We start from the raw sequence: 16,013 nt of genomic DNA, 5'->3' as shown, positions 1-16,013 counted from the left end.
GGGAACTGGGTGTTCGGGAAGACACGTGAACTGCTGCACGCTGCCCTGCCAGCAGCAATGCTTTTAGCACACTCTGAAAGCACAGAGATGGTGCGGGCTGCAGTCTTCCATCAGCACACACAAAGAACCAAAGGCAGGAGAAACTGAGGAATTCAAAGTCATTATTTGCCAGCTAGCAATAAAAATAATTAAATTTCATTAAAGCGCTGCGGTGCGCCTCTGGTAAGCTGCTTCCAGGGAGCACAGTGGATGCCAGCTCTCAGCCCAGGAGGCAGGGATGGCACGTCTCACGCCAGCAAAGAACTAAAGAAACTCTGTGCTTGGGTGTTGTAGGGCTTGTCTGCAGCACAACACAGTTTTATAGGTATTTTCCAATAAGACTGTGTGTGTGTGTGTGTGTATATATGTGGGAGCGGAGGTTTAAAATATGTCTGTATTCACATACTTGCTTTGCACAAAAAGCATAAATTCGTAGCCCTACCAGAGGCTGAGTCCCTCAGCTGACAGAAGGCACGGCGTCGCCAGCACAGGCAGACGGAAGTCCCTGTTTGAAAATTGGAGCGATGTCACCTCCCGCTCCCCGCAATCCATCCCCAAGTTTGTTCTCATTTACAGCTTAAAAAAACAAAACCAAGCCAACAAGCACACCACCTTCCAGTCGCAGCAGAGCCCAGGCAACACCCAGCATGTATGCAGCACAAAAAGGACACAGAAAATGATAATTCAGTGATGGCTTCTCTCCCAAGTCCTGAAGCAGTCCCTGGAGATACAGGTTTAAGTCACTTTTTCTTACAAGAACACTCCCTCTACGGGCAAGCAATGCCTTTCCAGGCAAACCACGTGCACCAAGAAAAGAAAAAAAAAACCCAAACCAGACTGTTCTCGTGCTTATCTCTGTTGTTAATTTACCGCAATACTTCATCGGGCAACGGCTCCTTCTTTCCCACCAGGCCACGGGCACGCTCCGGGACACCCCCCCAGCAGCCGTACGTACCCAACGGCTCCTGGCGCACCCAACGCTCGCGCGAGCGAGAAGCCATCCTCCTCCAGCTGCTCCCATTCACCACCTCCGCCGTTTTAGTCCGTCCCGGTTTTACCCATCGCAGTCAAGCAAAGGGAAGCAACGAAGCAAAACCTGACGGGGTCGGCCCCGCGACGCCTGGAAGTGACTCAGAGGACAGCACTCGCCACCAGGAAGCCGGAGCAACCCCGCTGCCGTCCTGCGGAGCGAACCCAGCCCCGGCTTCAGCCCTCGCGGCGCTTTTCGATCAACGCTGCGCGTTGGGGGCTCTTCTTCCCATTTCGGACGTCGACATCGCCAGCAAATCCGCTCCCCCAGCACCCGTCCCAGCGCCGCGATCCTCTCTGCAGCCAGAGGAGCGGGACTGGTGAGCCATGGCACCGGTGAGCTCCGGCACCGCCACCACCACCGCCACGCTTGCCTCCACCGAGCCCCCGGCCAGCGACGTGGGGGCTCGGAGCAGCCCTTCCAGCACGCGGGTTCAATGCTTTCCAAGTCAGAGGGTGGTAAAAGTTCCCGCAGCATTTTTCCGCCATCCCCGTCGTCGGATGGAAGGCTCGGCTCTGGCTCCACCAGCACCACAGACATCGCACCAGGAGAATACAACTCAAAAAGGAGCAGGGAGTAATCCGGACCAGCCGCCTTCACCAGTCATCGCTGCTGCGGCGGAAGGAGCGAGCTTACCACCTAGCGGCTATTTCATGTGAAAAACCAAAGCCCAGATCACAAGACTGCTTTTTTTTCCAGAGATCAGCAAATCTAAGCCAAGCTTTGATAGTTCGGGGCACTTCTTCCTCCCCATCCCCACAGGGGCAGGCACATCCCTTCCCACAATTACCAGATCCAAAGGTACACAAATACGAAAAAAAAAAAATTGAATAAGCCAATTGTAACTGAAAAAACAGAAGAAAGGAGAGAAAAATATATCAGTTAGCCATTATGTCAATACTCCTGGTACCTGGCTGGGAGCCAGCAGAGCAAGGCTTTCCTGCAACATTATCACTCCAGAGACTCACATTGTCATTAACAAAAAAACCCCCATTTCTCTTCCAGAGCAGAGGAAGTTACTCCCTGAGAAAGAAACTTCAGTCTGCTTGTAAACTAAGTGAGCTGGTTTGGATTTCACTGTATTCCAGCCCACGAAACATGTAACCCTGCCAGGCCCAGGCTCGATGTGCAGACTTCAAGTGAATTGCAAGAGGGCTGGGTACCGATCTTAAAACAAAACAAAAAACCCCCACAAAACAAAAAACACCAAACCACCCCCCAAAAAAACCCAACTGTAATTTTTTCTTTAACTGCTAAAAATCAAACCACCACACACACAAAGTTGGAGGCAGCAATCTCAGAAGAGCTCCACGTCTGCTTCTTGCACTTTCTTCAGCTACAGTGCCTACAAAAAGCCAACGCCAGGCAGCAATTGCAGGCAAAGGCAGGATACAACAGAGATGACTGCAAACACCTGCTTTATAAAAGAGATGATGCTATTTTTCCAAGTTATTCCTCCCTCCAATTCCCTGTGCTGTCTGAAGTGACTACAACCAGTCTCCCCTTCTGTACAGATGAAACTACAACAGGTGAGCTGATAACCTAGAGGATTTTTTACCCCACCTTTAAGTCCCCTTCAGGTGCAGTACGTGACACACAAATATCTTCAGAGAAAAATGAAATGTTCTCAAACATGTTGCTATTAGCAAGGCTTGGTTTCACAAACTGCACATAATCATTTAACAGAAGGGTTTAGCGGCTCAGTTAAGATCATCAACATGCCTTTTCCCATTGCATTTTAAGTGCATGGTCATAAAAGCATTTATTTACCTACATTCACTTCTCGCTGTCCACCTGCCTGTTTCTCCTCCAAAGAGCAGACAACCGTTTCATCCTCGAGCATCAGTCCGCTTCTCCCATTCCCCTCCTCTCCCCGTAGGAGATGACAGCTCCTTTCCTGGGATGGCCAAGAGGGGGTCCGGGGCTGCAACAGTCCAGCACCAGCACAGGATCAGGGAACTGGAGAAGTTGTCCCTCTCGGGCTGGAGCAGGGGCACGGAGCCGGCCGGTGGGAGTCTGCCGCTCCAGCCCACAACTCCACGCAGCACCCTGTCCTCAGCAGCCGCTTGAGCAAAGGCAAACAAACACCGGGCGAGCTGTTTGCATTAAGCAAGGGCTGTACAGCCACGCTGGTCTGGAACAATAGATGGGTTTAGAGAAACTGGGAACTCTACCAACATAAGCCGAACACAAAGACTTGAATTGTTTTAGGGCTTGTTTGGGGTTCTTTTGTTGTTCCTTGACATGTACTCACACAGGCCCCAGGGAGACGATATTCCATGCTCTGGTCTGACATCCTTCCAGCAAGGTAACACGCACCATCACGTTTCACCAGGTAATGCCAGAAAGCAGCGTACAAATCCTGCGACGTTTCAGGTTTGCCCGGCAGTTTTGTACATGGGGCTGATACAGCGTGTTAAAGGATTCACTGCCATCCTGGGATGCTTATGCACCGACAGGCACACAGACACTTACAGCTGATGTCCTTAAGTCCATGTTAGTATCACCTCCTCTTGAATAATTCATCATTCCACATAGCTTATGCCACTCAGCCCAGTACAGTAGAAAACTCGAGTGGAGGCAAACATCAACCACAGCTGATTTCATCCTCAGCTCGTGAGTAACTACACTCAGCTTCTGAATAAAACTTTGTTTCTGGGAGTGCTGCTAATAGAATCACATATACTTGCCAGAAAAACATACCTCCAGAAGCAAGATGTTCCAGTATTTTATTTATTAGATTAAAAATCCCCCACAATCATCCACCACCAATTAAAGAAATGGTTTGCTGCTGCAGATGCTTTACATAGAAGGGATTTCTAGAAATAAGAAAAAAAGCAGCCCATTTCTCCTGCTTTACCAGGAATTTCCACAGCTCACATCAGCTACACAGAGCTGGTCAGAAGACTTTAGGGAATCAAAACATATTCATAAGGCACACTGTAGGAAAGCACCTTGGGTTTGCTTGAGAGCAGAGACTGGGGTGGATTTTGTGTTGGTTTTCCTGGAGGAAAAGGAGGAAAGAGGAGAACAAGCAGCCAAAGACCTTTTTCATGGTGTTTTCCACACAATAAGTATGAAAACACTTAACACCTACAATGCAAGAAGTTTTAACAGCTTTGAACTGTTCCGGTCACTGAAAAAATCACTATTTATTTCTAGTAGATCCAATGAGAAGACGGTGCTGTGTCTTGTGATGATAAAGACCTCATTACTCAGACCGCAATCAAGGAAGCGCAGAGTTGTTCCACCCCAACTTCTACACCAATTCACAACTAGTTTTTCCCATGAGTACTTGGAAGGCATATACCTTGGTAAAGGCCTTGTACAGCTTTCTAAAACTGGTATTTGTGAGAAAAGTTTTGACAGTCATCATCAAAGGCATAAACACTGTGCATTGCTGCTCCTAATCCCTGGGTACAGGCACATTTAAATGAAAATCAAGTAGAAATGTGCTTTCCAAGTGCTTGGGGCTGGGGGTGTGGGGAAGCAACAAGACAGAGTGGGATGGGAACTCTGGAAATATCTGGCTTTCTGATGGGAGAACAAAAGCCAAGGATATCCACAAAGTGCCCAGGCTCATTAGTGCTATTACAGAGCCTGAGCTGGCCCAGCCGCCTGCCTGCCGCACATGGACCTCGTGGGTTGCGGGGAAGGCAGGAGATGGAAAGGAGCAGAGGGAGGTCAAAGTCCTGGGGAAGATCTGCTCCCAAGAATCACCCCATGAACAAAGGGCTTCAAGGAAACAGCTGATATTCTCTCGCTCCTGCACCGTGCCTTCCTTTCCGACGAAGCCTGCCGTCGCACCCTGTGGTACGAACAAGCAATAAGACGTTTTGAGACAAGGTCGCGCAGGCAGGGGCAGACTTTAGACCAGGAACCAACAGCCATAGGGCTGTATCTCCATCCATCAAAGCAACTTGTGGTTTTAGCTAAGTCATATTATCTGCTTTGGTGTCTCCATCCATGAAATGGGGGAAAAGCTTATTTATTTCTTGCAGAAATGGCAAGAAGTTGTTGGTTTTGAACTACTTGCATGATAGGTACCTGTGGGTCCAGGCTAGCGGTACGGGTAATTCACACTGCATGGGTTCACTCAAAACAGTCTTTCTTGGTGAAATGAAATCAATTCCAGAAATGGACTGCTGTGTTCATGTTCCCCATCCTAAAACCGCACTGGGAGCTTTCGCACGGCCACAGCCATAGCCCCAGGCACAACTCAAAGCAGGTACTGACCGAGATGAGGTACTCCGGCAGCGCGATGTGGTGAGCACACGGATGCAACCAAAGGCACTGCTGGCCCCATTCAAGGCGTCGGTCCTTCAAAAGCTAAAAGAAGGGTTGCTGAGCACAAATTCAGCTCAGCTGTCACTGGTAGCACCAGTAAATCACAACTCATTATTAGAAACATATTTTCTTAGTTACTTCCTCCCAGTTATCTGCTTCATCAATTGGCTTCTCCAGGAAACCTCCTTCTCCCTCCCTCTTCCTGGGCGTGCCCCAGTTCTTTGCAATATTAATCACGTTGGGTACAGTTTTAAGGGATTGTGTTAAAACAAGCCAAGTCACATTCAACAGTCAGCAAACAAGACTGTTTACAGCATTACAGGACTTACCAATTGTTAGGTTGCTAAATCATCTCCGCCAAACCAGGTCCTGTTTTGGCTGGGGGCAAATTCCCATTAAAAATTTCTTACAGTGACACGAGACGGCAACAGGGAAAGCTCTTGCACAAAGAGCAGTTAGCAGCAAGTTTCTGCGCACAAAAGTGAGGCACAGGCCAGGGGAAGCAAATGCACCAACATCAGGCACTGACCTGTACGCAGTATTCACATTTCCTACAAATTCAGTGGGTAAACAGGTTTCTAAGCAGTCACTGGCAAGGCGGTGTTAGCTCCCCAACCCACACAGATCCTTTCTTACCTTCAGGGCTTTCCCTGCCATTTGAAGATGATTTTGAGGGGGAATTCAGGAGCAGAAGCAGTCCTACAACTTCCTACAACTGCTTGCAGGTTGAAAGCGGATTACGTTTCCAACAGATAGCATCTTTTCGGTATGTTATACCACCTCGCTCTGCCTCCTTAAAGCCAAGAAGGAGTTCTTCTTGACAATTATTGATATGCAACCACAGCTCTCAAACCACCCACCCACCCCTAAAGCAGTAAACTCCCATTTAAACATTTTTGTTGATATTGCCTTTTTTTTTTTCCTCCAGTTGACTATACCAACAAGCTGGGTCCATACAGGTAATGGCTGTTGGAAGCAAACAGCTGTGTGGGAGACAGGAAAGGACAGAAAAGCTGGTACACTGGTGTACGGGAGATGCAGAGCAAGGCACGCCTCCCCCACCTGCAGACACCTGAGGATGAGCATGGGAAGATGCACACAGCTAGACCGACCCTAACGTTCCTCAGAACAGCCACGCCGCTCTTCTCGGAGGGTTTGATTTTTTCCTGTTTCACTGGAGCAAGCATCTGTGATGCTTCAAATAACTGGCCTATTTAGAGGGACAGACTACATCTTGGATTTCCCAATACCCGCTCCTGTTTCCAAAAAGTTACGTGCTGCTTATCTCTCCTCCCAGGCTAGACACCTGTGCTTCCAACCCATGGAGACATGCCTAGCATGAGCCAGCCGCGATTCGGGAGAGGACCCACAGCAACGCCAGCCCAAGCCCTGCACAATCACTGTCCATGTTACCAAACGACGCTGATTTGCATCCCTCTTGTGATGCTGACCACAAGCCTTGGACAGCTCTCAGGTCCAGGCTCACCTGCCATTTAGTCACCTGGCTTTCTCCAACAGTTTGGTTTTATCCTCTTGTACAATATTACCCCTATTGTAGCTTTGCTAGAGGTTCAGATCAAAGCAGCCCGACTGGCATGTTTACCAGGATCACGGACATTTCAGTGCTTTTCTCCAGAAATCCCTGCTTTTTTTAAAGATGCTTCATCACATAGAAACACAGTAAGTGCCAAGATGCAAGTCAGACCGCCTTGCTTTTGCTTGGTTGGTTTTTTTCCTCCTAAAGTTTTTGTAATTTCCATTTTAACTTTCAGTTAAAAAGCCACAGTCTTAGCTCAGACACCGCTTCCCAAGAGCTTCTTCACAAACGCTTCCAGCTTCTTTTCAGGTTAATGTTTTGACAAAAAGCATCCTAACTTGAAAATGCAAAAGACCAAATTTACAGGCAGTTTGTGATTGTGCCATGCAACAGACAGTTAAGGGGCGGTTGCTACTGGTTTTTAAGCTTTCTGTATTTTTCAGACTAAATTTAGTCATTTACAGCAGTTTCCATACTGAAACACAACCGACAGCTTCTCTGCCATTACCACCCTCTTTGGAAATCCAGGCTGGTGAAACTGGTCGACTAGCACAGCTCTGTGTAGGAGCATCAGCTGAGCTAGAGCCTTGTTTCTAATACGTGCCTGTGTAGCTGGTAAGCGATGACTCCAAAATGTTTACAGGCCATCCTCAGGTTAGCAAATCTTCCAACAACATACAGCCAGATGTCACTCCATTCATCCAGCCTTCCCAATGCAAATGGGAAGAGTGTGATTAATACATGACTCAGAGTGAAAGAGCCAGAATAAATGCAGGTGGTTTTCATCATGGAGACTAGTTCAGCAGTAAGAACAGATCTGACATGGTTTTCATCCTGAAAACATCAAAATCTTGGATGAAGACTCTAAAGACACCTCCTGCCAAAATCTCTAGTCTTAAACTGGATCACAACCAAAGCTGTCCTCACGGCCAACTTCTTCCCTAGGAGAGCTCTAGGAAGCGGAACATCCCTACGGGCCCCCTTTTCGTTAAGGAGGTAGGCTGCTTCTTGCATGACAGTTTCCAAGGTGAGATGGCCACAGACTATCCTCTAGGAGCTGCAGCTGAAGTTCATGCTGATGAGAAGTGGAGAGGAGTCAGGGGCTCCCAGACATGTGGCAGCAAAAGTGCTCAAGCGGCCGAAGGCTGCAGGACCTCCTTCCATCCTCTCCCCGTGACGAGCTCCAGAGGCACCAGCCCCGCGACCTGCAGCTTCAGTCCGGCGCGGTGTAACACCCGGCAGTTCGCAGCAGCGTAACACACCAGCCACAGCACATCCGCCCCAAAATCAAGTGGAAAGATGACTTGGACGCAAGACAAGAAGATCTTAATACAGAAAAGTCTTCAAGGCAGCGTGAAAACCAATAGCACTGGCCAAATGTGGTTTTTATATAAAGCGTTCTTTTTCCACTTTATGGTAGGGAAGCACAGAGAGTATACGTGCCAGCCTTGTTTAAACCCAGACACGCTTCAAGGCTCAGTAATGTTTCTTAAATGAGATTCCTGATATTCTAACAGGCAGATCCCAAGAACTAGTCTAGCAAGAGGCTTATATTCTCTCCCCCATTCCCAAAAATATATCACTGCGTAGTCACCCAAGCAGCACAGCTCCCCAAACAACACGCAGCCAGTGCTCTGCAGCTGTATTCACCCATGGTTCACAGCAACACCCACAGACACTCGGCACTCACGCGGGTCCCCTGCGCCACATTACACACGAGACAGTTTCACGTCCCACGCAGAACAACTTGCTGGACAGCAGCGTTTTTAAATACTGGTCCTTTCATGTTTACCCTGATAGGGTAAAGAAAGTAAGTCAATTTATTAAAGGTACAGATAATTTTCTACTTCACAACTAAAATAAGTTACTGCAGCCACAGAACTAGTGTTTTGTAAACTCATTTCCACTTTTCAGGTTAAAAAATGTAACTCCTCATAGTCACACGCTATTCATACACCGTAACCACTAGCTGTACAACACTAACACAGAGGATCTTCACTTTTGGATTACATGACTTACAATCATCCCTTTCTTTCCATATCTGTTACATTTAGTTATTTTACTGGAATTCAAAAAGGACAAGAATTTGCTGTTACAGAGCTGAAGTCCTTCAGATCTAATGTTTATGCCTAAAACTGTGTCAGACGAAAAAAAGCCAAATAACCACTGATAAAATATCATCTCTCCTCAAACACCACCACTTTTTTTCCTCTTTTCCTTTCCTTTTTCCCTTTTTTTTTTTTTTTTTAAAGAATAAGGACCATTGTGGCTACAATAGCAAGATTTCAACAAATATTTCCAACTATATTTTATACTCCAGTTTAGTTTCAAGCTTGCATCAAGTTTCAGCTGGAAACCTGTCATTTCATACTTTTGTTAAGTGCCAAGTACTGTATCTCTTCCAGCAGAGTACCTTATCTTTCTGTTTGTTTTTAAGAGACACTTCACAGCACACCCTGAAATTCAAACAGCATTACGTGGTATTTGGTTAAGACTTATTTTGGGGAGACTGCAGTTCTGCTTCTTGCTTGACAAGGTAGAAAACACCCAAATTACTGAAATATAGGCTACAACAGTCTTAACGGGATTTTCTGAGGCACAAAGAGAACATAAAGCACCCAATTTGCACAAAATCCTTGGTGAGAAAAGCCTCCGGAAAGCCTCCCCCTCACGACGGTAAGGGGGTTACGGGAGGAGAACCGGAGCCCTGGCAAGAACTGCTGCTAAGCTTCCCCAGGGAGGTGGCATTAATGATCCAAAGATATGCTGCCAAACTGCAGTGAGAATTAAAACTGGCACACACCAAATGCTACGAAGCAGCTAGGCCCCGAGTGTTGCGCACACAAGTTACCTTTCCAACATCTCCCTCTCCATGAAATCCACCTGAGCTGCTCAGTGCACGTGATGTAGCTGATTTTCTACATTTTTGTCAAAGCAATGGATTTTATCCTGCTTGCAGGTACCTTCTCAGGCTGACTGGCTATTTGATCCAAAGTATACATGCTCTTTCCTTGTACAGTCAGTAGATGTTTTAAAAAACAAACAGAAGTTTCTGAAGGGGGGGGGGGGGGGGGATATAAATGGCATGTTGGAAGTACTGAATTGCAGTCCAACAGGTCTGAAACCCATTGCATTGAACTAGAACAAGCTGGCACACAAACAACAGGGCTAACTCGCTGACTGCAACATTGAAGCAGCTCTCAGGACTCATTGAATTTCTACAGATGGTTCAGCCTCCTACAAAATCAGGACACACATTCAATAGCTCACCTTCCACCCTCCAACAGCAGAAGCTGCAACGTTTCGGCATCCAAATGTTCTGTAGCTACCCACGACACCAGCGCCCTCAAAATACAAAGAGGTTTCTTTATCCCCTTTGGGAAAAGTGAAATTTGGCTAGAGAGTAAAGCAGCTATGGCCACTGAAATCAGCAGCCTGACCCTCTACTTAATTTCCAGCCAGGTTCTCAGGAAGCACCTTTGGCAGTCAAGCCTTGGCAGTGGCACGCTGGCCGCATCCACAGCAGGCAGCAGCATCACGACGCAGGTTTCAGACCCTCTGTTAATGGATACCTTCCATGCTGTTTGCTATAAAGCGTTCTGGAAAATGCAACTGCACATACATTTCATCAGCAACCATTCCATTTACTGTTGTGCAGCACTTAAGAGATCATGGAAACTATACAAACACAAAAAGGATTTTCTTTTTATCAATTATGGTCCTTACTGTCTCAAAGAAGAGCAGAAACGGACTGCTGCTGACTGCAGCAGTACTTCTTTTATTGAAAACCTTTTAAAAAGTGATATTGTAGCAGGTGTCACTAAAGAAGGAAAAAAAAAAAATCACAGAAATTTTACATACCCTGTGTAGGTCTCACTACAGTTCTTAAATTTCTTGAGAATTTTCTGCTTAAAGCAAAAACCCATGAGGAGGCAAAAGGACTATTAAGATGAAAGTCAGGGACATGATGAAAATCTTCCACCCCCCAAAAAGCCACCGGTTGCCTCTATCTGACCAAAGTGCTCGTCCAGGTATTCTCATCTCCCCTAACTCTATTACCCAAGCACGCCTGTAGCATCTCTTCTTCTGACTGAAGCACATCTATGTCTACTACACAGACAAATCCAAAGTTCAGTCAGTTGGCTGCTGAAGTTTGACCGAAAAAGAGCCGTACACAGACAGAAGGAGCTTCCCCGGCAGTCTGCTCTGTCCTGGAGACAACCTGACTCTGCCCTACAGCAAAACCACTTCTTTCTTCTCCAGATAACAACAGGGTGCTGCAACAGCCACCTTCCCTGGAGACAGTCGCACCCATTCCTCAGCCTTGGGAAGCAGATGGCTGCCAAGGAAACCCTCGACGGTTTCACCCTAAGGATGCAGGGCCACACATCCGACATCCCACCTTCCACGACACAGCTGTGCAGAAAGGGAACAACTACAAAACACCGCCAGCGGCACCGCAGCAAGCCCTGAAACACTAGTCACAGTGGTTTTGCACCACTTCACAGTATCCAAGCACTGGCCTCAAATCAAAAGCATGAGACAAACATCTGCAGCGTGACAGCGATGGGTATGCAGCACCACAGAAGTCCAAATCATCTGGTTTTGTAGTTTCTCCTATCAAGCAGACATGGATGTGCCCAGGGTTACCTTAGCTGAAGCGGTGTGCCTGGTCCCTCTCACGCGGCTGGCTCCCCAAGGCCCCTCATCTGCTCTGCCTTCGGATGCTGCCCAAGCCACCCTGAGGAGACGGGTGGGCTTCCACGCTCAAGGGACTCATTCAGAAAAGGATCTTCCAAAACCAGGGCTCGCAGTCCTTCAGCAACAACTGCACGTGAAGCTGTGCTGCATAACCAAGAGCGAGTTGTTATTCCAGTGGGAATAATTAAAAGCATGGTGCAAGATGCACATAAATATTCAAACCCACGCTGTCAATTCTGCACTCAGACCGGAATCCAAACTCCCAAACCCGCTGGACGAGTCTAAGACCAGATGATGGCAACGTCAGCCACTGCCAGCCCTCACCTGGCTGTGCACACAGTCTGGGGCGCCGGCCGGTCAGACTTCACCCACCCGCTAAACACCCAAATGACTTGTGATATTATACGGACGAACTCTACCCCTACGTAAGCATGCTCAAGGTGAGGAATTTGGGGAGGCAGGTTTGCCTTCCTTCACTAGTGACCAGATCCAGCTGGAGTCACAGCTGGTGCCACCTTCCACACCAAGGATGGAAGAAGAAAATGAGGAACTGTGGCAGAGGGAAAGGAATAATGTCGGTGTTGGGGAAGGAGGAGGTGGGTAAAGGTAGACACAGGGCAAAGGAGCAGAAGCAGCAGGCGAGCCTTGAGAGCCCATGGAGCTGCAGCAAGCAGCTCAATCTGAGGGGAGGATGCCACCACCACCGCACAGACACGTCCTTGAAAATGCTACTCCCAGGTACAAAAAGAAAATTTGTGTACATTACCCTGCACTTAGAAACCCTACAATAAATCTAGGCAGCAGCAGCACAAGCCTAGGTGCTGCAGGAGATGTATCCAGGCATCTCAGCAGCAGAAGACCCTCCCCAAGCACGAAGCCACCCACCACTGTCCCACACCAGAGCCACCGTCCCCCTGCACCGTCAGGTTTCCCCGATTTTTTAAGCCCTTCTGCTGAACCCTGTCACCACAGTAACAGCTGCCGACCTAAGAGCTTGCCCCACAATTCCTCCCATTAAACCAGTTGTTCGTGAAGAGCAGCCCTTTAACCAGAAAGCAAGCGACTCCGTGTTCTAATTGCACGCTGCAACGCGACAATTGCACAACTGGCTTTTTGCCTTGCCAACACATCTACAGCAGAAAGAATAATGTATCATTGACAGATATTTCCTGAAATATTGGTGTTACAGCCACATTTCTTATTCAATTACCAGTGTCGTGGCTTTTTTTTTTTTTAAAACAAATCGGATCGAATGTGAATCGGACAAAACAATGCTGGAGAACAACCGAAGGAAAGTATTTAGATGAAAAGAAAATCTTGCCTCGCAGTGTTACCCAGTCCTGAAATGCAATAGGGTTGCCAAGAGCACATAGCAGCAGAAAGCAGCAGCACAGCTGTATGGCAAGGGACACCAGAAAAAAGAAAAGTATCTCTGTGTGGCACAACTTCCCAAGAACCTCTAACAAAACACGGCAGGAGAAAAGAGAAATGAGCTTTGGTATTTTAGGGCCCATGGTGATTTTCTAACTTCTGCAGCTTTCTGGTAGCTGAAGATCATGACCTGTAGGTCAGGAGTCACAAGTCTACAGGGAGAACAAAGGAAATTTGCTGTTATGTTTTCAAGTGTGTGTGGCGTACAGAGGGGTGTGAGAAGGTGCAGGGACAACGCAACTCCATTAAAAAAAACACTTTTGTTTGGGTGCTGCTCCCAAAGCATGTCAGCTTATGGGTGAGCAGAGAACAACTGTTAGTGACAACACCACAAAATCCAGGGCAGACCAAATCCAAACCTCAAAAGATATTGTGGTGCAACCAAGTTGAAGGTCATATACGACAAACCTTCACCTATAACCGTGCAGAGGGTGGCAGGCCATTTCAGAAAGAAGCAGCTCAGCAAGGCTCCAGCTCTGGCCAGCAAGAAGATTATTTGGCCGTTGCATCCCAAAGAATGAAAAACAATTCGCTACTTTATACAACCATCATTCAAGCAGTATCTCAAAACCAAAAATAATCCTGTTTTCAAGTTCTTCTGGGAACAAAGGGAGTCAGAGGCGCAGCAGTGTCTGCCAGCCACATGTCCCCATTGACTCCCAGATGCCAGTGCTCACACTCCTGCCCCACGGCCACCCTGCCCCATGGTCACCAGGAGCCCAGAACAGAACCACCAACACCGGGAAAATTATGAAGTGTGCATTTCACAAACACCTGCTCTGCACAAGTGTGAAAAGCTGAATCATTCCTTTCATTCTTGCTGCAAAAGAAAAAAAAAAAAAAAGAGGTACAACCTTCAAGATTAACGAAGGCTTTAAAACTTGGACTAATGAAAGCTCACAACACCCAGAGGCTGGTAACACACGTTGTACTAAAGGATTCCCAAACTCTGGCTGCCCTATTTCTCGCCCCATCTATTCCTGAAGGCTCCTGCAGATGGGAATTTTCCTTGAGCACCCAAACAAACGGAGGGACACCAGCTCTGCCCACATGCGCTCCAGCAGCGGCAGACAGAAAGGAAAGCGGGTGACGTGCCCTCCCGGCAGCTCATCACATCGCCGTATGCTGCCCGATCCCGGTCCTCTGCTCTCAGCACCAGAGCTCACCCACAAGAGAGGTCAATCGCGACGACGAGAGGATCATTTACCCATCCAACAAGCGGCATCGGTACCTTCTCCCAAGGCTCAGCTGCTCCCGCCTTCAGTGTGATGCTTCTTGGAGCTGCTGGAAGAGAAAGAGTGACTTGCTCAGGCAAGAAAAGGCGGCCAGGACACACACACAGCCTTCCCCAGCGCTAAACCGGGGTGGGGGTAAGCGTCAGCGGGGCTGCAGGCGCTCCAGACGCTGGACTCCTGTCAAGCTTCGTGAAGAACATCCCTGCCCGACCCGGGGATCCAGGAATTCTCCCATTTCGCGATTCTCTTCGACTTCCCACGCCGGCTTTTGCCAAAGCTCCTGCTTCCCGCCTCCAGCTGCGACATCCGCGTCCCTCCCCGCCCCGAGACCAAGGGCACCATCGCCCAACACAGGGCGAGAAGGAGGGGGAGAAAAAGGAGGAGAAAAAGGGGGCGAAGACGGGGGAGAAGGGGGGACGGGCGGCCCCAGGCCCGGCCCCACGGCCGCCCCACCCCTCCTCCCCTCCCGCCCAAACACCTCAGCCCCACAGCTACGCCGGGGACGACCCACCCCGCCTCCCCGGCCCCTCGCCCCGTACCTCCGCCGCTCCAGGCTCCCGCTCCGCCGACCCCAGCCGCTGAGGCCGAGCCCGAGCCCGGCCCCGGCCCCGGCCCCGCGGCCGCTGCACCTGCGCGACGGGGCGGCTCCACCCACGGCGGGGCGGGGCCGGGGCGCCCACGTGACGGCACGTCGCCCCGCCCGCCCGCCCGCCCTCTATGCCTCTCTCCGGGGCAGGGCTTGTGCGCAGGCGCGCTGCTGCGCCGTTGAAGGACGGGGCACGCCTTGTCGGCGCCATCTTGAGTGTGGGCGCCGGGTTCTTAAAGCGGTACGCCCCTCGTTCTGCAAGGAGGGGCGGCGGGGGGGCGAATCGCACCTCCACCCTGTCCGCCCCCCCCCCACCTCAGACTCCCCCAACACTCACCACCCTCATCCCTGGCCTCCCCATCGCTGCCCCCCCATTGTTGGCCCGCCCCACCGAAGACCCCCCCTTCGCTGACCCACCGGCAGAGACTCCTCATCGCTGATCCGCCCCCCATTGCTGCTGTCCCCCTGCCATTGCAGACCCCCATCATTGCCCCACCATCACTGGCCTCCCCAGCAGAGACCCCCCCTCATCATTGACCCCCCCCACTTCCCATCGCTGACCCCCCCATCGCTCACCCCCCATCTCCCCCAGCCGGGCTGGTGCAGCAGGTCCCAAGGGTCCTGGAGAGATGCTCTGCCCTCCGTCATGAGCCCCACCGGGACACCCCCCCATGCTGAAACCCTTGGGAAAAATCCCACCCCGTAGGGTGAGGAGGGCTGGACCCGACCCCAATATCTCTTGCTTTTCCCTCAGCTCAGCTCACCCGACACCACCCAACCCCAGGCTGGGACATCGCTGCTGCCAAACCGCTTGCGGGGGGATGTTTTCCACCTGGTCTTAAAAATAAGCGTCCCTCCTTCCCTCGCCCACCCTTTCCCCTGGCCACCGCGGCGGAGTCGGGGGGACACGGAGGAGTTTCTCTCCCTAAACACCTCCAGCTGGAGAACACATCCTTATACATGACGGGGCACTTTCCAGCCCCCCGAAGTCCAACTGTGATGGGAAGCCTGCGGGAAAATGCCCACAGGAATGGGAAAATTTCCAGCTCCAGGAATACTTGTCCCTCTCCATTCATTAAATACTCACAAAAGATGTTAGTGCTTTCCGTGACTCGCAGGCAACCTGTCCCTCGGCACCGGCTCGCTCGCCTCGGTGCCCCCATCCCC

The 16,013-nt window shown here is 49.8% G+C and overlaps 1 protein-coding gene across 10 annotated transcripts in view; it reads right to left on the bottom strand.

The window, feature by feature from the left end:
* Positions 1-14,924, bottom strand: part of LOC128153888 (H(+)/Cl(-) exchange transporter 5) — a 45,165-nt gene extending 30,241 nt beyond the window's left edge. The window contains exons 1-3 of one of the 10 annotated variants that reach the window (XM_052813788.1): positions 14,800-14,924; positions 14,233-14,309; positions 11,544-11,738 (exon numbers count right to left, since the gene is read on the bottom strand). Coding sequence is in view for 3 of the 10 variants with exons in the window: in XM_052813785.1 (XP_052669745.1) it covers positions 995-1,040 (46 nt within the window). In the remaining 7 variants the exon portion in view is untranslated. Of the gene's footprint in view, positions 1-994; positions 1,146-2,843; positions 2,868-11,543; positions 11,739-14,232; positions 14,310-14,799 lie in introns of those variants that run through there. The other 9 variants (XM_052813790.1, XM_052813789.1, XM_052813791.1 and 6 more) reach the window with 9 other exon arrangements.
* Positions 14,925-16,013: the final 1,089 nt, after the last annotated feature.

This window comes from Harpia harpyja, chromosome 18 (genome assembly GCF_026419915.1).
Source record: "Harpia harpyja isolate bHarHar1 chromosome 18, bHarHar1 primary haplotype, whole genome shotgun sequence".
NCBI classification, from domain to species: Eukaryota; Metazoa; Chordata; class Aves; order Accipitriformes; family Accipitridae; genus Harpia; species Harpia harpyja.
Note: the sequence above shows the minus strand (reverse complement) of the source record. Positions and strands in the feature narration are given on the sequence as shown.